Source organism: Oreochromis aureus, linkage group 22, assembly GCF_013358895.1.
Source record: "Oreochromis aureus strain Israel breed Guangdong linkage group 22, ZZ_aureus, whole genome shotgun sequence".
Lineage (NCBI taxonomy): Eukaryota > Metazoa > Chordata > Actinopteri > Cichliformes > Cichlidae > Oreochromis > Oreochromis aureus.
The window spans coordinates 7,506,776-7,530,510 of record NC_052962.1 but is presented as its reverse complement, the minus strand read 5'-3'; the positions used below and the strand labels follow the sequence as shown (position 1 = coordinate 7,530,510).

At 39.3% G+C, this 23,735-nt stretch overlaps 1 protein-coding gene across 4 annotated transcripts in view; it reads right to left on the bottom strand.

The window, feature by feature from the left end:
* Nucleotides 1-23,735, bottom strand: part of trappc9 (trafficking protein particle complex subunit 9) — a 219,019-nt gene that overhangs the window by 46,196 nt on the left and 149,088 nt on the right. For 3 of the 4 annotated variants that reach the window (XM_039605603.1, XM_031741703.2, XM_039605604.1), the window contains one exon: nucleotides 15,149-15,239. In XM_039605603.1, the coding sequence (XP_039461537.1) occupies nucleotides 15,149-15,239 (91 nt within the window). Of the gene's footprint in view, nucleotides 1-5,455; nucleotides 5,563-15,148; nucleotides 15,240-23,735 lie in introns of those variants that run through there. The other variant, XM_039605605.1, reaches the window with a different exon arrangement.

Genomic DNA, 23,735 nt, shown 5'->3' with positions numbered 1-23,735 from the left:
CATGATCCTTTGCTGATCATTTCAACCATGTCTACAAACCAATTATTTCTCCTAGACTTCATTGTAATTACCTCTTTCAGTCAGCACTCCCTGATATTCTGGGAAAGGCCATGTAATGGATCTGTGACCAAGGTGTCACATCACATTCAGAAGATATGAGATATGAGATATCACTTCTTAAAGCCAAATCATGGGTTTGCTGCTACCACACTGCCATTAAATTTAGATTCAGGTAAAATTTAGAAAGTAGACAAAACTAGTCAGGTCTGTGCTAGTCTTTACTCATGAATTTCCACATCACTGCTCTCTAGGGTAGTGCATCCTTTGGTAAACATCTGAAGCATGTGGGCTAGTACTGAAACATTACAAGATTGTCAAATATTTCAATCAAATAAACATATGTATTCTGTCATCTGTGAGGGATTGATGCAGATCCTTGGGGGGTAACTGCTGACCAAAATTCAAACCACTTGCTTTAAATAAGTGTTGGTCAGCTCCAAATTCTAACTGATTTTGGAAGAAAATGCCGTAACTGATTTTGGAAGAAAATGCCGTATGAGAAAAAGCTCATAAAATAAATAAATGAACCCCAAAAGTTCCAAAACCAGTGCTTTCATTTAAGTAATACAGTGTTCCACTAGATAAATGTATCGTTAAAGCCTTACGACTCCATCTGACAGTTAAGTGACAATCTGCCTTAGTTAATCGTTTTTAATGGGGTCAGTTCAATTTGAATCAAACATTAAGCTGTTCTGATGTTTGTATCAATTAGCTGCTTCCTACTGGGACATTTAGACTTTATTAACACTCTATTGTGAATTTTCTTGATGTGTCCTTCTTGACAGCTATGAAGGCTATTAATTAATGACAATTAGGCCAACAGCCAATGATAGCAGTTATGTGGAAAGGCAACATTCTTGTCCGTCTTTCAGAATGATTAATCACGTAGTCTGCACTACCTTTTTAATTGATCTCGTGTGCTACAAAGCATTTATCTTAGCAAACATTAACCAGCCATAGTAGCACCATTATCAGAGGCAGCAACATTAGTGTTTAAACTCAGTGTAAAAGTGTTTTGGATTTGTATGTAAGGGTGCATGAGACCGAGGAAGGGAGTTTTAAAGAGCAAATTAAAAGAAGGGGCAAGAGAGATTATGTGATGCTACGATCTTTTCAATTGTTTCCAAAAATGGACCACCTGTCCTTTCCGAGCAAAGTAGGGTGCTGCAGTGATGTTGTACAGCCCTCCAAGTCTCCTCATAATATGCTGTCACCCAGGCACATATCATTTTTGCCAGCTGCAAGCTCTGTGCACACACACTGCTTGCTCTGGAAGATACAGTTTGCATTCCAGGTCAGAGGGGAATGACAGCATAACAGTATGCTCAGTGGTTCTCAGCAGGTGTTCGGTTACAGCGACGGCCGGTACGTGTCAGGGCCAGAAACCTGTCAGTGGTGTGAGCAGGATCAGTCCATTACATCCTAAAAAGCTTCAGTTACACGGATCTACAGCGCTGCTGTTCCTGTGGATCCCTGACCAACATCTGATGAGCCTCAATGAAACATGATAGATGAACTGCTTCCTAGCAGCCTTATGGAAGGAAAAGAAAATCCATACTGTGTGAGAGAAAAAGGTATAAACTGGCAGCGGTGGGACTTGAGATCCTTTCAGCATGGCAGACAAAGCAAACACAGAAGGAATTAGGTACTGATATCAAATTACATTAACACCTATTCACGCTCACGCCTCCAGCTAATTTAAAATAAACAAATATAAATACATGTCTTAGAACTGTGTGAAGAAGACTAAGATACCCAGAGAAATCCCATCCAATCACAGGGAGAACATGCAAACTTCACACACAAAGACCCCAGCTGACTGACGGCTGAGGAGTGACCGTGCTAACCACTGCACTGCCCTCTGAATCATAAACAATCATTAAAAACTTGACTTATTCTGATGCGCAGCTGCAGCACACGCCTGAGCCAGAAAAATACAATGCCTGTCCACATCCCAGTTAGCTAAGCCTTATATAGTTCAGATGATGAAGGTCAAATGATACAAACATCAGACAAATTTCTATACTTTCCATTATTCATTTAATTTTTCAAACAGATCCGAGGCATCCACAGACTGAAATCAGGAGGGAAAAAAAGCAAAGCTACTCCATTCATGTGAGAAAAGATCTGATTGCATCTCTGTGGCATCAGAGCATCAATGAGGAGGATCGATAGTGACAGATGATGCAATAGAGCGACTTCTCTCTCACTGACGGGCTATGTCGTCTACCGCCGTCGCCAAAAAGAACGGCGGGCTGGGCACATGTCCAAGGATTATGTTTAAAGAGAAAAATGCTTGTGCACTGGCCCCAGCTCTAACCCAGCAAACCCCGAGTGCAACATGGTGGTCACATCACCAGGAAACAGGCCAAAGGTCTCAATGGTTCCTGTTCTGATTACAGCGAAACAGTTTCTCAATATATATCGAGACAGAATTTTATATCAGAGTATTAATATATTCAATGCCTTTAAATAAGAAAAAGACATACTGTGAGATTGTTAGTATAGCTCAGTCAATGTAATTAATACCTTATATATAAACTGCTTATTATATGCAATCATCACACAGTTTATTCCCCTCTATTTTTACTGACAAACACACTTTGTGCTCTATACATAACATTCAAAGTGACCGTCAAACTAAAGTCTTTATTATCGAGGGCGGTTTTCAATGTGCAAACATGGCTCATGCACGGAAGAGATGGCTCGGTGCCACTATGATTAAAATACTTCAGATGGTATTTATGATATAAATTATATAGATACTTGTAGTTTCTCTCTGCTGATTGTTGTCACTTTGATTTGCACCAAAACAAGTGAAAATGATGACTCCTAACTGGACAGACTTAAGTGTAAATGACTTTGTATCATATTATGATGACCGAGTGCTCCCTTCATTTTTTTAATAATTTAAATTGTAAAGTAACTAAAGTAAAAATAATACAGAAAACAAAATATCAACTATAATAATAATTAAATGATCCAACCTTTAAATCAAACAGTAACTTAATAGTTACTTTTGATTTTAAACTGGATACATTTACCTTTTAATATTAATCTTATTAATTTTACCATCTTTAATGGTGCAATCAAGACTTTTTTTAAGGCTATTTAATTAAAAAGTGTTGTACTCTTAAATACACACTGACTAGTGTGTGGGCATCGCAGTTCCACCTAATCATGTTTTATGAACCACATACATACACCTTATAAGCTACTCTCAATTTAAAGATCACAAATGGCTCTTTCAAACTATATATGACCATTTAATATCCGTCTATTTTTTCATTATCATATTCACCTGATGTCTTTTTCTTCCTCCACCACTGCTCTCTCTCTTCCAGATTCTCACCTCATCATCTTCTTCCTCACCGTAAGCCTCAACTCCTGAATTGAAGTCAGGGCTCTAACACGTGAAAATATGCATACACATGCTTATTTATTCCCAGTATTGCCACAATTAGACAGGTGACCCTCCCATCTCTGGACACCTGACAACAAGCCAGCTAAACAAGCCTTCATCCTACCAGCTAATGTTAGGCTCAAATGTCCTAAAAAGAAAAGAAAATAGAGTAAGAGTCTCTAAAAATAGAGAATGTACATAGAGTGTATTTGCTGAGTATCCCAGTCCAATGATGACAGATTCGCTTCAAAGAAAGTTTGACTAACACCGACTAACAGCAGCAACAACACCAGTGCTTAGTGATAGAAAAGCCCAGGATATCCTCTACAGCTCACCTCAGTATTGCTGTCATCAGACAGAAGACTCCTTTCAAAGTTTTACAGCCAACCAGGGGAAATAGACATGGACACGTTTTGACAGCTGAGGTAAACAGTGGACTGACAGCCTACACTCATTACAGACTAAAGGCTACTGGTTGTTTGCCCTACAGCAGCCACCGTGGCTTGGATTACAGTATGCACATGAATTTGGAGGGGTACGAGTGTAGAGCTTTTACACATTGTACTTTCAACTTTAAAGTAGTTCTTAACTTCCATCCATCCTCTTATTCTCATGATAATGATTTCAACTCTCTAGGCTTATCAGTGTGTCTATTTCAAGCAACACATTATTTTTGATACACCGAGCACCTTGGAGCAGCTTCACAAGTGAGCAGAAAAAGGTCTGCAGTCAAGCACTGGCTACAAGGTAAGTTTCTACCTAGTTTTTGAAAGAAACTGCCCAAAATCAAAGTCAACAAACTCTGTATTGACCCAAGTAAAGGTATGTCTCCACTAAAGACACACAATCAAATGTTTGTTAGTATTTCCCACAGTTTAGGAAAGGAGGAAAGTTTAGTAACTTGGCAACACACCTGTCTTTGTACGACAGCAGGTGAAGCAACTGTGCTACAACATTCCTCCTTTTAGCAGGACCAGAAATAAGTGTGGGAACATTGGTTGGACTTGGTTGCATTTAGAAATGTCAGGTAATCTGTCTTTGAGGAATGAAAAGACAGCCGTTGGGGATACTCTTGTTTCCTCTAAAGAAATCAATAAGGGAGGTGGTTTTATTTGATATAAGACTGGGAAAGAGAAATAGGTTTAGGCCGAAAATACATTTGAAAACTAAGCCGATGCTGAAGAAACACTGGATAGTTACAATTATACAACACAAATAATGAGTTCAAATGGAGCACGTTTTTTCTGCACACTGTGACAAAACCTCCCCAAATTGAGCTCCACAACTTCAATTCAAACCTTTACTTTAGCTGCATCTATATAATTTTACTAAACTTTTATTTCTCCTACTCTTTCCTCCCATCCCAGCAGTTTAAATGAATGGGCGAGTGTGTTGTGTGCTATCTGTGGCAAGCCGGGGGAGTTTTGATTTATTTCCACAGCTCACCCAAACTGACGCACTGACAGCCCAGATTGTTCTGTAGCCATGATGAATACCCCATAAACAGACGCTCCAAGCCCGTTAAATGTGCTAACTGTGGATCCATACAGGGCCGGAGAGAAAAAGGAAAGGCTACATAGGGAATCGCAGAGTGGGCTGGTTTACGCTTTGCTCTCATTTCCACATTAAAGCTACCAGGGTGATAGGATAAGACTGGTGATTTCAGCCAAAGTAGAACAAATGATCCTTTCATGCCTCCTCCTAATGTGGTAAAAATGTATTAACAATGCTTTGTTACTCAGTGTTGTGTTATGGTAATCTTACATGACACAATGTGCAGAAATCATTATTCACGTTCATAATGGGTTAAATGACGAGTTGAAAAGCAATTGACTCTTCCTGTCAGATCCCCTTGCTCAGGCTAACCGGGAAGAAGAATCAATTGGAGCCTCTCCTGTTAAGCTACCTCGTGATTTCCCCTCCACTGCAAATATGACTCTCTTTGTTTCCATCCACACATCCATCTTAGTCCATCCGAGTCAGTGCTGCCTCTGTAAATCACACAGACTAGCCGGGAGACTTGCAAAAGAAGTGTGAATGGTCCCCATATCTCTCCTCTGGCTTCAATTGGAGATCTTTAGGATGGCTGACTGGCAGCGCTAAAAAAGAAACAAGCAGATAAATCAGCCTCTGCCAACCCAGTCCTCCTCACAGCACCCATCAGTCAGCTAAATGGGCCACACCTGCTGCAAATTTAAGGCTACTTGCACTCCAGCAGATGGAGGTTGGTAAGGTGTGTGTTTGCGTTTATGTCCTAGCAGATATAGAAGCATACGAGTAGATTTTCCTGAAGGTTTACAGATTAAAATCTCATTTTAGAGAAGTTTTTCCAGTAAGCCATACCCACTCATTCATAGACACATTAATACAGAGCTTTACTGTGTACCTTGAAGGACTCACACTCTGATGAATGCATCAGGGGCAGCTGGGGTTCAGTATTGCATCCTGCCAAAGGACACTAACATATGGACCGAGGAACCAGGTATCAAACCACCGATCTTTGGATCAGTATATTCTACCTCCTGAGTCACAGGGTAAGTAATGTTCACTAACAAGTGGCTGACGTCACACCGGCTACAACTTGACATCCAGTATATGTGCTGGAAACAAGAAAAAAAAAAAATCTACAGAGCTTACTCGCCTTCCTTTTCTGCTGCTGCAGAAAAATCCAACAACTGAACAGCTCATAAACAACTACAAATACAAATTCCTTCCAACAAATCTTTATTCTCGATTATTTCATGTAATTATTACTTTTAATGATTTTCCAAACACAAAACACATCAGGCTAAAGACCAACACAGTACATTCATTAAAAACTTGTTTGTCCAAAAACATTAATTGATGCTAATTTGCACGACAGTTTAACTGATTAACTTATTCATCAAGTAAAAAATACCAAACTTTGAAGGGAGGAACACCCATTTGAGTATATGATTCATTCCTCTGTTTCACAGTGAATACTTTTTCCAGTCTTTTCAGTTGTGTGACTGTAATAAACCATTTGCAGAGTCAATTAAAATGAATTATTAGAATTAAACGTAGACTGACTACTTGCATTGCATTCATGATCAAAATCGAAGCACTAAGCTTTTATTCCATGTATTTTTTTTCTTACTCAAAACATAGTGTGTGTGTGTTAGCCAGAATGCAACAGGCTGATTATGATTTGCGAAGCCGTCTAGCGCTGCTGCCCTTCATTCAATACTTTGGATTCTAGCAATTTTCAGTAAAATGTGACAGAACAAAAACAAACAGACAAACATGACATCATGCTAGTAAATATTAATGCAGTCAAGATCTGATGTAGCTTAATATAGAGCAACAAATGCTTTATACATTTCTGACTGCATTAAGTAAAGCAAGTAAGCATATTGCTAACTTGTAAACACTAAACACCCTGTGATAGGGGAAAAGGTGGAAGTATCCCTGAATCAGTTAATCAAATTACTATATGAGTATTCCATGCAGAGCAGGGCGTGTTCATGTAAGACTGTCATTTAACCTTTACATACTGTTGGTATTGCATGCCCTCACAGTATGGTTCAAGTCAACTTTAACTTGGGCCAAGAATTCCTTCATAATAAGTGTCTATAGCTTTTATAATTAACAGTTAGTAGGGTTTTGTTAATTGGTGATTCTAAATTGTACATAAGTGTAAATGTGAGTGTGAATGGCCGCCTCTTTGTGTTAGCTCTATGTCAGGCTGGTGACCTGTCCAGGGCGTACCCCGCGTCGCCCTATGGAAGCTGGGATAGCCAGCCTAAGTATAAGCAGAGAATGGATGGATTTATTTTAGATTATTTAGTTATATTGTGGGTGTTTGTGCTTGCAGGTGCAAAGGTAATGTGCTTGTTTTTCTATAGCAACAACACATTCATACAGCACTTTATTCCACACACCTCAAACACTTAAACTACCTCACATTAATGGCTTATTTAGAATTACCCATTAATCTAACAGGTGGACTGTGGGAGGATGCCAAAATAGCTGGAGGAAGCCCAGGGGAAAGCTCGGGAGAATATGGGAAATCAACACAGAGTGGCTGCAGCCAGTGCGATAACAGTGCTAACCACTAGAAGCACCGTGCCACCCCATTTCAAAATTTGTGCCTATGTCAAGAGACAATCTCTCAAGGTACTCTCTCGTAGGACTTTTTGTGCACCAAATATGATCGCGTCTGTGCCGTTTTACTGTTACCACTTTTTTTTCATTATTTGACCTACACTGGTAGATCTAAAATCCATTCAGGAATGGATTTTCAAGAATGATACAAAAATATAACATTTTGATATATTTAGTTTTGGGCTTGTGTATTGCTTAATTGGTGATTCTAAATTGCCTAGAGGTGTGAATATGAGTTTGAATGGTTGTCTGTCTTTGTGTGTTAGCCCTGCGTAGCTATGGTAACTGGGAGCTCCAGCCCCCCTGTGACCCTGAATTGGATAAGTGGAAGAGGATGGATAGATGGTGCATACTGGGCCACTTTGGGGAAAGTCATCAGTTAAATAATGTAAAGTCGTATTATTATTAAAATATTTATCATTTACACGAAATTTCTGTTTTCTTGCATATTAGGTTACAAACAAGCAAAACGTTTGCCTTTCAAGCAAAGGCATGAAAAAGATTTAAAGGGATCTGTTATGCTCATAACTAGAATAGCTTTCCAATCAGTGACAGTTCAAAATAAGCCTTATTTTTCTTATACGTCATCTTAGTGCAGCCCCTCAGTTCATTCATTGTCAGAAACAGGCTCTTTTATCTCTCCTCACGTTCCCTTCAAGCCAACTTTCTCCTAATTCACTGCCCCCCAGGAACTGAAAGTTTAAAAAGCAGCTGGTGTGGTTGTCTGTGGTCACAGCTGGAGCTGTGTGCCTGAGATAACCATATAGGGAGATCTGTCAATGGCATCATCCACAGCCAGACTGGAAAAAAATTAGAGCAGTCTGAAATTTGAGCTTCTGGTTCACACAGATGACTTATGATTAACTCACTTTTTGAAACTTCAGCCACGTTTATTATAAGCATTTACCTATTTAATGTATATTACACAGACATAAAAGAAGGGCAGATGTTTAACAGTGATCTAAACCTAATCATGGTGCACAGGTTTGCACACAGGGCTCAGTTATATCTGAAATAAAAACAGAGATGTGCCCAACACCCAGTAGATGTGTGCATTTCTAGGAACTTGTCACAGACTGAAGAAGGCTTTCTGCCATCTCCCAACAGCCCCATGACTGCTGTGCTGAAAACCACAGAGGAGCCTGAAATTGATGTGCTCACAGATGTGACATATTAGCAGCTACAGGTGCAGTCAGAGCACTTCTCTTTCATTTTAGTCATGCATGCATTTGCCTCTTTCCTCTCTCTCAGGTCAGCTCCCCTAATCATCGTCACTGCAACAGGACTTCAGCATTAGGTGAGTCTGGGCTGTTTGGCAGCATCATTTGTCAAACCTGCAGCACTTACGGCAGATGAGCTTCTGACAATCGCTTAAAGCCACATTATTCCATGAGGCACCCCCCCCCCCCCCGTGTGTGTCGAAAAGCCACCGCCTGTGACTGCTCCAAATGTCTATCTGTGGATGCGGAGGGTACTGGGGGGAGAGAAAAGGAGTGCGAGTCGGTTCAGAAGTGCTGTCTTATTAAATTATCTCTTCGCCTTTTACAGCGTGGCCTCCACCCTTCGCTTTCCATCCCTTTGCTAGACTAAACATTTGTCTTTCCATTCATGGCTGCATTTGTATTCCATTGAAATGGTTTCCTGGTGGCGTAGCGAGGTGGGGGGAGGAATGGGTACAAAGTCCACGCTCAGGCTCGGAGTTTTCCACGTCACTGCATGGTAACAACGCTCAACACACAGAATGCTGAAAATCATCAACTGTCCATAATAACTTAATTCAGCTTCAAAATTTTGGAGTCAGATTTTTATCCAGGAATAAGATAACAAACATAAATAATGCAAATACAGACTTTTTTTTGAGTAAACAGTTTTTGCAACTGACTTGACACATGTGTATATAATATGTGCTCTCATTAACAAAGTACAAAGATGATTGCTTACAGATCAATTAAACCATCAGTCCCATCCTACACATGTCAGGGTCCTTCTTGTCTGATATAAACCTGCTGCCCTCTCTGTGTACAGTATCATCATCCACCCAGCTGGTGTCACACCCTCACACAGCTCTGTCTTGATTGGCCAGGTCAATGTTTATTTAACAACATCCCATTAAGCTGACTCCCATCACAAGTTGCACCACTTTACCTTTAATCAAACTGACAGCTGAGATGCTATAATCAATGAGGCTTTACAGAATGGCCGGCTGTGAAAAAAAGAGAGCACCAGCACTGTAACTATAAAGGGCCTGTGTGGGGCTAGTTTCATGTTAAAGTCACTACGGGCGTGTTAAAATGTTCAAATGCTTCTACTTTCAGTAAATATGAACATTTGTATTCATCCATCCATGAATTTTCTTCTGCTTTTCCAGTTTAGGGTCACACGTGGTCCGGACCCTCTCTGAACACTACATGTTTAAAATGCAGCACAGCACGAATTCACATACTTGGTGAGAAAGTGAAATGTTTTCATATGCAAATGTGACTTTGTTCATTTAAAAGAAAATGCCACAGAGTATTTTTTAACTACTATGAAAGAATTTTGATTAGCTTTTGGTCAGCAATGGGACAAAATCATTCTCTGAAGTCATCTATGCTGAAAATCTGGGCACATTCACGTAAACTTCTTGTCCATTTTGGTAGCACCAAATTCAGTTCCCTGCTTTCTCAGCTCAGCTATGTCCTGTCTATTATACACAGTATTAAAAAGGAGATTTTTAAAAGTGGGGTGTGATTTGTGCTGGGTAAAATCTTTCCTCTGAAAAATGTGATCTAACAGCCTCCCGTCAAACGTCCTCCCTCCAATTTTAAGGATGACAAGTACTCCTTATGAGTTTTGGGAGTGCAATAAAATTTTGTCACAGATAATTAAACCAGTCAGCCAGCAGCCTTGTGAAAAACAATAGCTGAGAATCTCCAAGACTGCCCTGCTGACATTTAGACTGTTTGTGAAGCCGTCTCACAATTTCAACAGTGCTTCCAAATCCACGGTCAACATATATAGTTTAGACTTGCTTTTCAGGATCTGTAACAGACTGGCGGACTGCTGGAGCTGAAAATTAAAGGACTATGAAGAGCATCGAAAGTCAGAGGACTTTTTCTTTAATTAGGGCTCAAACTCAAGAGAAACGTATCAATCCAGACTGATATAGCGCCAAGTGCAGCTATTTTAGGGATAAGCTATGATACAATCTGTCATAAAGGTTTTTCCTCATCTGTAACAACATGGCCTTAAATTATATTGTAAATATGTCTGGTATACTGAAGTCACAGCACTATATTCATACTTCTCTTAAACAAATAAAAACCCAGCGGCAGCAGGTTAGGAATTATAGCTTCTGTGAAATCAAACTCGTGGAGATGATGTAAAAGTTGTCGACTCTATCCATGTACTATATTTTAGGGCAGACAGAACAATATAAACGAGTGCAGCTCTCTAATCTAGGCTTTCGTTCATTGCAAAATGTCTTTTCACTTGATGTTTTGTCGTCAGCAAAGGTTTATCACAGAAACACAAAAGTAATCCGCTTTAATTTCTTGCCCACTCAGTGAATTAGAGCCATTTTTCTGAACCTCAGTGAAATAAAATTCAGCACTAACAAAACAATGTTTTACTAATTTAAAAAAAAGAGACTTGCATATTTGTGATAACGCAGTGAATTTGATCATATATGATCTCACTTTATTGTAAGTCTGCTGATGGGACTGTGGGGCTGATTCTGCTCTGAGGTAGAATCATTTATTAATGGCCTCTGTTTGCTCTCCATTCAATAATAATAATGAGACTATAAACAAACACAAAGCCATAAAACTGATTCTGGCACTTTCCATGTTCTCTTGAACCTGTGTGATTAAATATTCATAGGGTTTCTATAGAAGCAAATCATGAAGAGGATCAAGTTTCTCATGCCACACAACTGGTCAAGCACAGGCAGAGATGCCCGTTTCTCCAGCTTAAGGCCAAGAACGTATAACTAAAAAGCATTTACACCGTTTAGTTTTTTAATATATTGTGTTTCACTACAAACAGCTATGACGACAAACAGTGACAGATGACAAATTTCTGACACCAGCTGGGTGGATGCAATGTGGTTACATGTTAAGCTTTTAGACTCGACTTAGTACTACAGCCCTGCACTGCCTGGAGGATGGGTGGACAGAGTACCTTAAAATAACGTGAAAAATACCAAACAAACAGAATTTAATTTAAGAATTACGTCGACCTGAAGAGTTCGAGAGGAAAACAAAAGTATGAATAAGTAGTTGAAAACATTAAATTATCAATACAAATTTGTAAATTATTAATAGAAAGTAAGGCTAGCAGCTGTTAGGTAATGTATATGCAGTGTAAACAGTCAGCTAGAATCACGAATAAAAAAGTTGGATATGTTTGAATTGTTGATTGAAAATGAAAATGACAGACTGTGGACTACACTGTTAGAAGTAGAACAATCAACAGCATTAAATGAGTAGGTATACTAACTAAACTGTGGATGAGTGGTTTTAATGATATACTAATAGGACACCAGCTGTAACAGATGGTTACAGTAAGGTGAATAGAGTTCATATCCAGTTTGAACGCGCCGACATTCCACAGGCCTGAGAACACTGGGAGCATCTGACCCCGTCCTGCAACAGCAGCAGGAACAACAAAGACGTCCTTTATTGAATAAGCATCTCATTTGTTTAAAAAGTGCAATATAAGTTTTTAAGATTACAGTTTAGTTTTGCAAATGATTGAACATTTGTCATTACACATCAGAAAATAAAATGAATTATTGTAGAAGGACATCATTATGGAAAAGTTCAAAAATGAATTTTGGATAACGTGGTACTAGTTACGCTAAGATAAAGCATGCACTGTGAAACAGACTCTCAGTTTGCTACAACAAAAACATTTTATTAAACTAATTATTGTAAAAGTAAAACGACTTTATTTAATTTGCCTCCAGCTCATCAGACCTGCAGCCTCCCTGTCATCCAGCGCTCACATTGCTCTCCCCAGGCCTAAGGCTCTGCTCCGGATTTCACTCTTTATTTATTTACTCTGGACTCTCTGCTCGGTTCAGCTACAATTCCTCTGCTACTCTTACGCAGCCAGCGACCCACCCGGCTCTCCACGCATCCAGCCACACACTCTGCCCCGGCTCAACATCCCATCTGCAACGCGTGCAGCCCTGCAGTGATTATTATTCATCTTTTATCTACACAGATCTTGGCCGAGGGAAAAAGATATTTTCCCAAAAATGTGATGCTGTATAAAATGTTTTAAAAAAAAAAAAAGGCAGAATGAATCTAAACTGAGACATTTTACTATTTCTAATATTTATTTTATATATTTATTTATTTTTTCTTACATAGGTTTAATATCAGCTCATTTTCAATTTGGTAGCAGTAAGACGTCTCAAAACAGCTGAGTCAGGGTCAAAAAAGGACAGAATAGTAAGTAATTTTAAAAGGAGACAGCCATTTTGCAAATACTTGAGTAAATTGGTAACAGATCAATATCATGACTGGATATAAAAAGAACCTGAGTTCAAAAGTAAAGATTGACAGAGGTTCATCAATCTGCAAAAAAACCCAAGTCCACAAATTCCAGAATATAAAAAAGTGAATACTTTAAATGTTCTCTTTATCTACAGTTCATAACATTATCAAAAGATTCCAGGAGTCTGGAGAAATCTCTGTGCACAAAGGCCAAGGCCTAAAAAAGAAAATCTGTGCTGGATGTCTACGACATTTCAAACAGCACTGCATTGAAAGCAGGAATGATTCTGTCACAGACTTTACAGCATGGGCTCAGGAACATTTCCACTCATCACTGTCTGTGAACACAGTTTGCTATGCCATCCACAAATGAAGGTTAAAGCAAAGATGAAGCCTGCTATCTTGTGCGAGACCAAGTGGAAATCCTAGAATCCGATATGAATGACACAAACTGTTTTACTGTAGAGTGTGATATGAAGCAGGGGGGAAAAACACTATTCCATTTGACTGGAAAATGCCATAAAACAGACCTGGGGTGGCACTGGGAAGTAAATGACTCCTTTGAGATGTTTATTATTGACAGCTAACACCCTTTAAATTTGCTAAAATTACATGCTGATGGTTCAGAGACGTACGCTGAGATGTAACGTGTATTTTTTATGCACTCATCAAGACTATTAAGGAGAAGAAAATAATTTGATTTCCAAACAGCACAAATCTCATGCAGCCATTTCACATCAGCGCTGTAATAATCTACGCATGCCATTTCTAACAGACAGTGAAATTATATCTGCAGCAGCTTCTGCATCAATCTTAGAAAACATAAGAGTGTGTCACACAAACCAAAAGAGAAAGAAAAAAAGGAGAGTAAATTATTAGACTGAAATTCTGGAATGATTCTATATTAACAATTCTGAAACAGCATTAACATAATACGTTACGTAAGCGTTGAGAGTTTCATTTAGGCTCTTTGGTCATCTATCACGTGAGGAACAAGTTACCTTTGTATAGTGACAACACAGCAAGGCAAACAAAACAGTTCTCCATAGACGCCGTGGGAATAAAACAAGTGCAATCAGAATGTTTGAAATTAAAGATGCATTCACCTACAGCTATTTTACTAGTGTGAGGCTTGGAGAGCAAAGACATTTCAAGCATCCAACTGGACTAATGATTTTAGACATTGGGGAAATCGTTGAACTATACCCATAATTGAGCCTGTGATAGCCTTGGCAACCCTGATAAAGGCATCCTAATGGGCTGAGGCAAATTATCTGTCTCACAACAAGCAATCCTCGCAAAGGCCCAGGTCTGAGCTGCATAACTACTTTTGCAGAAATGAAGACATGAGGGATTAACAGTTATGTCTGCAATAAGAATGCACATATGAAACAGAACATCAGCTTTTCTCTGGAAAGTATTTGAAGAAAGTGCATGTCAAATGCCAAAACATCCAGCAAACAGTGAATCCACTCAAGCGTTTGCTCCTGATTCCTCCATTTCTGTCTCAACAGATTCTTACATTTCCATGCTTGATCTGCTGTGTCGCTTCATTTCGCAGATTGCCTTCTCTTTGCAAAAGGAGGACAGCCCCAGCTGACTAATCAAAATGCTGGCAGGGCCCGAAGAGAGGCCAGGAATCTCAGAAAACAAACACCGGCAGTAAATCAAAAGTGATTTTAGAGGATGATCACAGATGGTGAGACTGAAAAGTGCTCCTACAAATTCTGTCAGTCCCCGGTGATTCACACATTTCCCAAGCTGCTGTCTACACTTCTCCAAAATAGCTTGTGTCCCATTATAAATGCAAATAAAAAACATGGCTTGAGACCAGTTCTGGAGGTTTATGCACTAACTGACAGGTGAGAGATGGTCGTGGAACCACCAAAATAACCGTAACTGGAAGACAAACATGCTCAAAGATGCAAAATAAAATCCACATAGAGCTTAAGTCATAATGTTGCACATTTCCAGCAGCTCGAGTTCACAAACATTCAGCTGTGGGTGTGGTGTGTGAGCACAACCATTAATCCCGCAGGAAGACAAATGCAAGCGCACACACACAAAAGATACTCACCCCACTGCAAAGGAGCAAGCTGCAGGTGCTCCAGGACCAGCTGATTGAGGACTCCCTCAACGCTGGCTTCTCCACAGCGGCGCAGAGATGGGTGGGCGTGGTTAAGGACAGCAGCATGGAAAAGCTTTGGAGAGTTTCAAGAATAAATCAGCATGGGACACTCTGCTCTATATTTACACATGGAACACTTTAACTGCATACCTGGTATTAAATAAAAATACATCACACTCTAAATATAACAACAATAACTAACAGACAGCTATTCTGAGGCAGGAACGAAGCCGGTGAAAAATCAAAGATACTCTAATGTAATTAAATTAAAGGAATGAACAGGCCCTTGAACTTCTGTGTTTGTCAGTGTATGCTTGTATGTCTTCAGGCGTGGAATGTTGCAGGATTTCGCACAAAGAAATAGATATCACTTCCCATTTCCACTCAGTGCCTGCTGTATACCATATGTCAAAGAGCACATGTGAAAATCAGCTAATGCTTGTGTAATAAGACCGACTACCTTTTGGCAGCAGATCTAACTCAATATTAAAGGCTATTTAGATGAGACAAACTGAATATGATGTGGCTGTAAATAATTATATAAAAGTTTAAGTATAAATCCTGGAAATTGACAAAAAAAGGCAATTAAACTGCTTTATAAATTAAAAATAGCAGGTTTCCAATTTGGTTTAGGGAATGGCTCCAACTAAGTCCTGTGGTGGTACATGTGTATACTGAATGTTTTCAGACGTGTAGCTGAAATTGAGTGCCAGGGCTACTTTTTAAGCTATAGAACCCATATAAACCATCCATGTTCATGACCCATAAAATACGCAATTTTTCAATAGTTCTGACGTGTAAAGTTTCATGAGTTTTCAAGAATGATTCATTTGTGTAAAGAATATTAAACGGAGCAGGGTTTTGTACCAGCCAGTGCATGGACACTTAGGAAAAATAATAGTCTATAACATCATTGATTTAATTTTATTATTGGAGTTTTGATTAGATGCCGAAAAAGCTATAAACACAAGACAATTCTGATAGATTACAGCAAGTCACAACAATTAAGATTAAGCTTTATATCTTCCGCACAAAAGTGGGAACAAACATTAGCCGGTGGTTACACTGAATGTGTATGAGAAGTGTTTGCAGAGTGTCTGCTCTCACGTCTCTCTGTAGCCACTTTCATTGATTACAGTAGAAAAAAGGGATTAATTAGAAAAAGTGTGAAGCTGGTAGTCTGATTAGCAATGATGGCTGACTTATGTAGGGAATAACTTGTCAGCTTTTGGAAAATACCAACCTAGGCTGAACCAAGAATTTCATTTGTTTATATCTTGCTTGTTGCTAACATTGCAAAATTTTGGGTGTAACAGAATGAGATGCTCTAGAGGTCAGGTGTCGAAGTCCAGGCCTCGAGGGCCGGTGTCCTGCAGGTTTTAGATGTGTCCTTGATCCAACACGGTTGATTTAAATGGCTAAATTACCTCCTCAGCATGTCTTGAAGTTATCCTGAGGCCTGGTAATGAACTAATCATTTGATTCAGGTGTGCTGACCCAGGGTGAGATCTAAAACCTAAAGGGGACACCGGCCCTCGAGGCCTGGAGTTAAAGGAGAAAAGGTCTAAAGTACTTTTTTAATCCAATTAAATTCAGTTTTAATTATCTAGTGCAAAATCACAACAAATCCTACAATAACAGGAACCTCAAAAATCAGATGGCCCCCCTATGAGCAAACATGTGGCGACAGTGGGACGAAAAAACTCCCTTTTAACAGGAAGAAACCTCTAGCAGAACCAGGTTCAAGGTGGGGCAGTCATGACAGGACATAAGACACGTAGAAAAGTTCATTTTGCACGTAAGAAATACAGTGTTTGAAATCTTTTCTATGATAAATACCAATCTCAACACTGAGTGCATCTCTGTGACACTTTTTATGTCTAAATACAATATGTACACAGTAGTAATCTGACAGGCCATTTGCCTGCTCTCTATACTAACACTTTAACTTCAGAGCACGAGGCCACATGCTTTCAATTCTCTTGTCCTTTCTTATTTTTCCTTATATTAATTTTTATTTTTCTCCCATTCAGATTCTTTCTGCCAGCTTCTAGTTATCTTTAATGTCATATAAACTGCAAAGTCAATCATGGGGAAATGAGCAATTTAGTGGACGTTTTAACACAAACCCACAACCCTCTGAGGCTCTCAACAATGACGAATCCCCTTTTAAAATGCTCTTAATGGTAATTAAGATACTGTACTCCTTTTGTGTACTTCTTGTGTAACAGTTGTGTAACAGTTTTACTGTAGAGAGGAAAGTCTGACACAGAGCAAATGCAGGAAAATGATCTTACTTCAGTTTAGTTCATATATACCGAAGAAAGGATTACAGTACAAACGAATGTACATCAGCAGTTTACTCATTGACCAAAACTGCTTAAACTTCCCTACTATATTATTAAAGAGCCAACACAGCTGCTTCTGGAGCACAAACTAAATGTGTGGATGGATGCACGCGGCTGATATTACACAAACATCAACGTATAACTGCCAAAGCTGTCAAAAAAAGAGACATTATTTGCTGGTAACAGCACTGAAGACAGATCCATCATGTTATGTTTATGTTTTGCATTCATCTAGAAGTCAAAGGTGAACGGGGAGCATGTTTTTATAACGATGGCATTAAACTGATCACAGGGAAGGCTATCAATGTATGAATACTGCATCAAAACAAATACGGTTGTCAGAGGGCAATTACCCAGATAATATGTGATGACAAGGACGCCGCTGATCATTTACACAGCTGACATTTGGAATAATGGGTGAGACGAGCAGCGCCTAGAGCACCAAACCTGTGTCTATTAACCTTTGAGAGAAAGTGCAGAATGCATGAAGAGGGTAAGAGAAAGAGCGAGTGAAGGCATCTATGGACAAAGCATACTGTGTGGAAAGGTGCGGCTACCTTTCTGTTGGATTGTCTGAGTCACGATGAATCACGTCACATCATCAGTATTCCAGAGAATAACTGCAAAGTGTCAGTGTTGCAGCTCTGATCACTCAAAGCCGAGTAGAATTTCTATTTCGAGGCTTTGCTGGAATTGTTGGGTAACACAAGCTGCTAGCAGATATGGTCTGTTTTCAGGTGTACAACAGGGATGTTACAGTACTATAGTGATCAGCATCCTTTTGTTGGAAATTCTCAGTGGACCCTCATATAAGCTTTGAAATAGATATATTATATAATATGGGCATGATTAATGCACAAAGAGTAGTCTCTGTAACATCACTCTATTGTAAAGGAGTGTAAACTTTCACTACACTCATCCAACTTGCACGAAAGATGTCATGTTCTGAATACAGATATAAGTGGATACTGGGTGAAGTGAACAGAATGAGTGTATATTTCATACGACTGACTGTGAAATAAGCCGGTATTAAGTTAACTTCTGGGATATTGATATTGGTTGTTAATCAGTTTCAGCTTCTTTGGCGTTAATGAAATCAAAACAGGTGCACCGGGGGGCAACAATTAGATGACCCCCAAAGAGGAATGATTTTAGAGTTGGAAGCCCCCGACATCTTTTCTGACTGTTTGTTCACTAACTTTTCTATCTGACTAAGGTCAGTGTCACTACTGGATGCATGAGGTGATACCTGGACATTATAGAGGTTGCACAGGTAACACAGTCTAACTCCTCAGGGATGGAACACCAATATGTGCCATTACCAGACAGTTTGCTGTGTCTCCTAGCACAGTTTGAAGAGAATGAAGGAGATCAAGGAGACAGGCAGTTACTCTAGGAGAACTGGAGAGGATAGTGGAAGCTCCTTAACCCACTGGAACGAGTAGTATCTGCTCCTTTGTGCCATGAGGAACAGGATGAATACTGCCAGAACCCTACAAAATGACTTCCAGGAGACCACTGGTGTGAATGTCTGAGACCCAACAATCAGACAGACTTCATGAGGGTGGCCTGAGGACCAGACATCCTCTAGTGGGCCCTGTGCTCACTTGCCTGGCACTGTGGAGCCTGTTTGCCATTTGCCATAGAATGCCAGAATTGGCAGGTCCAACACTGGTGCCCTGTGCTTTTCACAGCTAAGAGCAGCTTCACCCTGAGCACATGTGATGGATTTGAAAGGGTCTGGAAAAGTCGTGGAGAATGTTATATAGCCTGTAACATCGTTCAGCAAGGCTGCTTTGGTGGTAGGTCAGTGATGGTCTGGGGAAGCATATCCATGGAGGGACACAGACCACCACAGGCAACAGCAGCCCGACTGCCATGAAATCCTTGAACCAACTGTCAGACCGTATACTAGTGCAGTGGGTGCTGGGTTGGTCCTGGTGATCATCAATGCTGGCCTCATGTGGAAGAGTCTGCCGGCAGTTCTAGGTGGATGAAGGACTTAATCCCACACCATCTCGGACATTTTCTTTGGTCCATCCAATGCTGTCAGGTTGTGTCTCAGACTATCCAGGAGCTCAGTGATGCCCTGGTCTATGTCTGGGAGGATATCCCCGGGACCCCATCTGTCATCTCATTTGGAGCATTCAGGGTATCTCTGAATCAAGCCCTCTGGAGATTGATCATTTTCATTTCCATTTAACAATGTGACATCCTTTCATTCCTAAAACATTACCCAGTCCATATCAGCATAGATTTTTAGAAATTTTTTTCCCGCCGTCTGTGTTCCCTGAATTCTTCTGAGCAGCGTATTTCAGAACTCCTATCCCGGAGTGGCTTCCAAATTCACCTTTGCTATTCAGTATATTTGTGAGCACTAAACATCACATTCAACAGGCCATTTCAGAGAAAACCGGCGCTTGTACGAATGATTAATATGCGTGTCCGCTGTCTATACTTACTGCCAACAGCCATTCACGGTTTGGTACTTTTCTATTCATTGCCCAGATTAATTTGGATAGTTCTAAACAATTTCACATTTCTATTATCCAGTTGAAATAAAAAGGAATCCAGAGTGTTGCTTGGAAAATTGGTTCATCCTACTTTGAGCTGAAAGAGGGACTTTTAAGCTGTTAATTTGTGAATCTGTATTGTTCTGCTTTTAAGTAGCTTCTTATTGGAAAAGCCCAGACAGTCAGGGAGACCTTCAGAGCTGAACTTTGACTGATGAATTATACAAACAGCCTGCCTAAGCAGTTCAGCTGTGCAGTGAAGGTGATTTATCACAATTTAAAACTAGTCCTAAACTGCTCTGCTACAAGGTGTATATTTCAAGTCAATTTTAGTTCAAATATACACCACCTACATGAATCTTGGTATTCTTTTTAACAAAGTTTTGAACTTTAAAACTATGTTGAGTTAACAAATATTTCAAGAATTTAAAATATAGTAGCAGCCAAAAATACAGAACATGTGACATCGTACTTTTTCAAACTGTATTCGTACATCAAGTTTAATTAGAAGTTCAGAGAAAAGGTCAATAACATTTTTAAGGCTTATCTGACAATTTCCCATTTAAAATCATCTTCTCATGCACCTCTGGACCATTTTTAGCTATGCTGCTATTAATAAATCATTTTACAGAAGAAAAAAAAAGAACTCTTGCACTTTGCTCCTACCCTCTGATACAGCACAATGCTGGGACACAACATAATTCATGTGATTTCTAGCAAATGTTATCCCTAAGGTGACTCGGGACAAAAATCCACATTGACATTCTCAGTCCGTTTATGGAGCAGAACCTGGTGAATGCTGAATAAAATGACGAGCACGCTCCTGCTCTGCATTCCTGATTGGAAACTGTGGGCCCTTCAACTGAAAACTGAGATTAAGGCTGCGTTCACACTGCAGGCGAAAGCGCATCAAATCTAACTTTTTTGAACCTATGCGACCCATATCCGGTCACGGTATGACAGTGTGAACGGCACAAATCCGATATTTTCAAATCCGATCTGGGTCACTTTCGTATGTGGTACTGAATCCGATACATATCCGATGTTTGAGAAAGCGACTGCTGTTTGAATGGTCATGTCGCATTAAATCCGTCTTTTACGTCACTGACACAAGACAGACGCCAATTATCAGCGTCGGAGAAGACATCGCGAACGCTTCCTGGCCATCCCGTGTAGATGTCAGTGAAACTGTTGGGAAGACAACGTGAACATTTTATTTGTACTGTATAATCTGCAGATTCTGACAGAAATCTGTAACTATCCTTTGAAGCACCGCTCCTCTAAACCAGCAATAAGGATCATTATTAGGTTATTTACATTATTATGTAAATGACAAAATAACTTAAAGCAAAAACTGGGAAACGTAAAGTCCGAAGTCTTTATATTAAGGGCAATCAGTCAAACAATATTGTTTGCTCTGGGTCTAAACAGAGCGCGTTGTGTGTGACGTCTTCTTTTGCGCATGCGGGCCGCTTTGAGCGTTCACACTACAGCGCGTTTGCTGTCGCATTTTATTTGTAGTGTGAACAAGCAGACAAAAAAATCGGATTTGATCAAAAAATCGGAATTGAGCATTAAGACCTGCAGTGTGAACGTAGCCTTAGTTGACAAGTCATTTTTGATCCTTCACACAGTTTCAGGTCAGTTTTAAGCAAAAGTTAGGGTCCATAGCAAAACATCAAAGTGCACAGTGGTCAGAGGGAGACTTTCAGGCAGTGATCAATAAAATAGCAGCAGTGTTGGAATCTATGCGGACATTCAAGAATATCTTAAATGGGAAATCAACTAAATTTCAATCAGATCAAGTTTTTGACTTTTATAAACCTCTGAACTTTTTTGTACTCTTTTATTTTTATACATACATTTTATTTGGATTTTACATTGATATTAACTGATAGTAATTATTGATATAATCATAACTAATGACTACATATTCAGAGCTTTTTAAGCTCACTATTGAGAGGGGAACCTCCACGCTGTGCATTGTGAGATGACTCATGGACTTGGCTATGACCTCCTCAGGGGGAAGACGCACACGCTTTTTATCTCTTCCACTTTGCATGGCATCTGTACTGCGTGTGGCAGAATCACTCTCTATGAGTGAATCAGTACCAAACACCATCAACAAACCAAGAGTAATACTGGAGGGAAGCTCATAAATTACAAATTAAAGTGACTGTTAGTTGCTCAAGGCCAAATAATTGTGTCTAAGTGTGACATGCAGTGTAATCAGATTTTATAGTTCTCTATTTTTCATATTGTAAAAAGGAAAATCTACCCTGAAGCAGAATTTACATTGTGCTATTCCGACAAGTTTAGCAGCTGAGTCATTATCCACAAGGATGTGTCTCAGTGTGCAGAAAATCATAGGATCAAGGTTTGACTTGATGACATAATGTGGCATCTGTCGCATAGTCAGTTGAGTCACTTGCACTGAATTATTAACAGACTCTATACCAGTTCTACTGTACCCTAATGAGCCATTTTCAAACACAAGGCACCGATAATGGAGGTTAAAAGAGTAAAATGTCACATTTTTAATTTCTAGTTCAATTTCTCACTTGAGAGTCTGGGTTGTACCGCATTTCCAATTAGATCAATACTGCATAGCCTCTAAATCCTTTTCTTTGGCTTGTTCTTATAGGTCAGGTCTCCTGTTGACACCATCCTGACTAATATATCATACATGCTGCATGCTATTCACACTTAAACACAAAAAAAAGAAACAACAATAGTAACATATGTTCAAACAGTCTGCTTCAGGTTTTTTTTGTTGCAGTAAAGGGAATGCTATTGGGAATATATTGGTACGTCACTTTCTTTCTTCAGTCCTGCCTACAAGCTGCCAAAGTGCTGGGAGATAAACCAATGCATATGGTGATTGAAGTGTTTACGCCCTCATGAAAAGGAAAAAAAAAACCCTCTCTCTCTCTCTCTCTCTCACTAGATATATATATATATATATATCTATATATATCTATATCTATATATCTATATCTATATATCTATATATATATATCTATATATATATATATATATATATCTATATATATCTATATCTATATATCTATATCTATATATCTATATCTATATATCTATATATCTATATCTATATATCTATATCTATATATCTATATATATATATATATATATATATATATATCTATCACAGCATTTTTCAGTAGCTCCCAGACTGGATTCCCCAGTAATTGCTTACCATGCTCACTAACAATCTGTAGCTCTTAAATACGTGCATGGTACTGCCAACTACTGAGTGATGAGCTGATATAAGGCACTACAGATAAATCCAGACTGACTGACTATATACTTCTCTCAAGCTCTGCTTCCATATCGTGGCAGCAGAAAAGAACTAAAGATGTTTTAGCTGTAAGCGAAGGATATTGTAGGGGCTTTGCTCTAAAATGTAAAGTGGCCATTGTTGTGATTTGGTGCTGTATTAATAAAACTGCATTGAACTGAATTGAAGTCCTGGCTGGATTCTGAATTTAAATAGTTTATGGGAATTTCTGCGCATGTCGACTGCAACAGATTTGCAATTTCTGAAACCAGATCAAAGTTAAACAGACCCGTGTCTTTGAAGCAAACATTTCAAGTTCACTGCAGACAGTAGAAGTAATTTCGGTGATCCCACGGGCTCCAGCTAATGTTTTCACT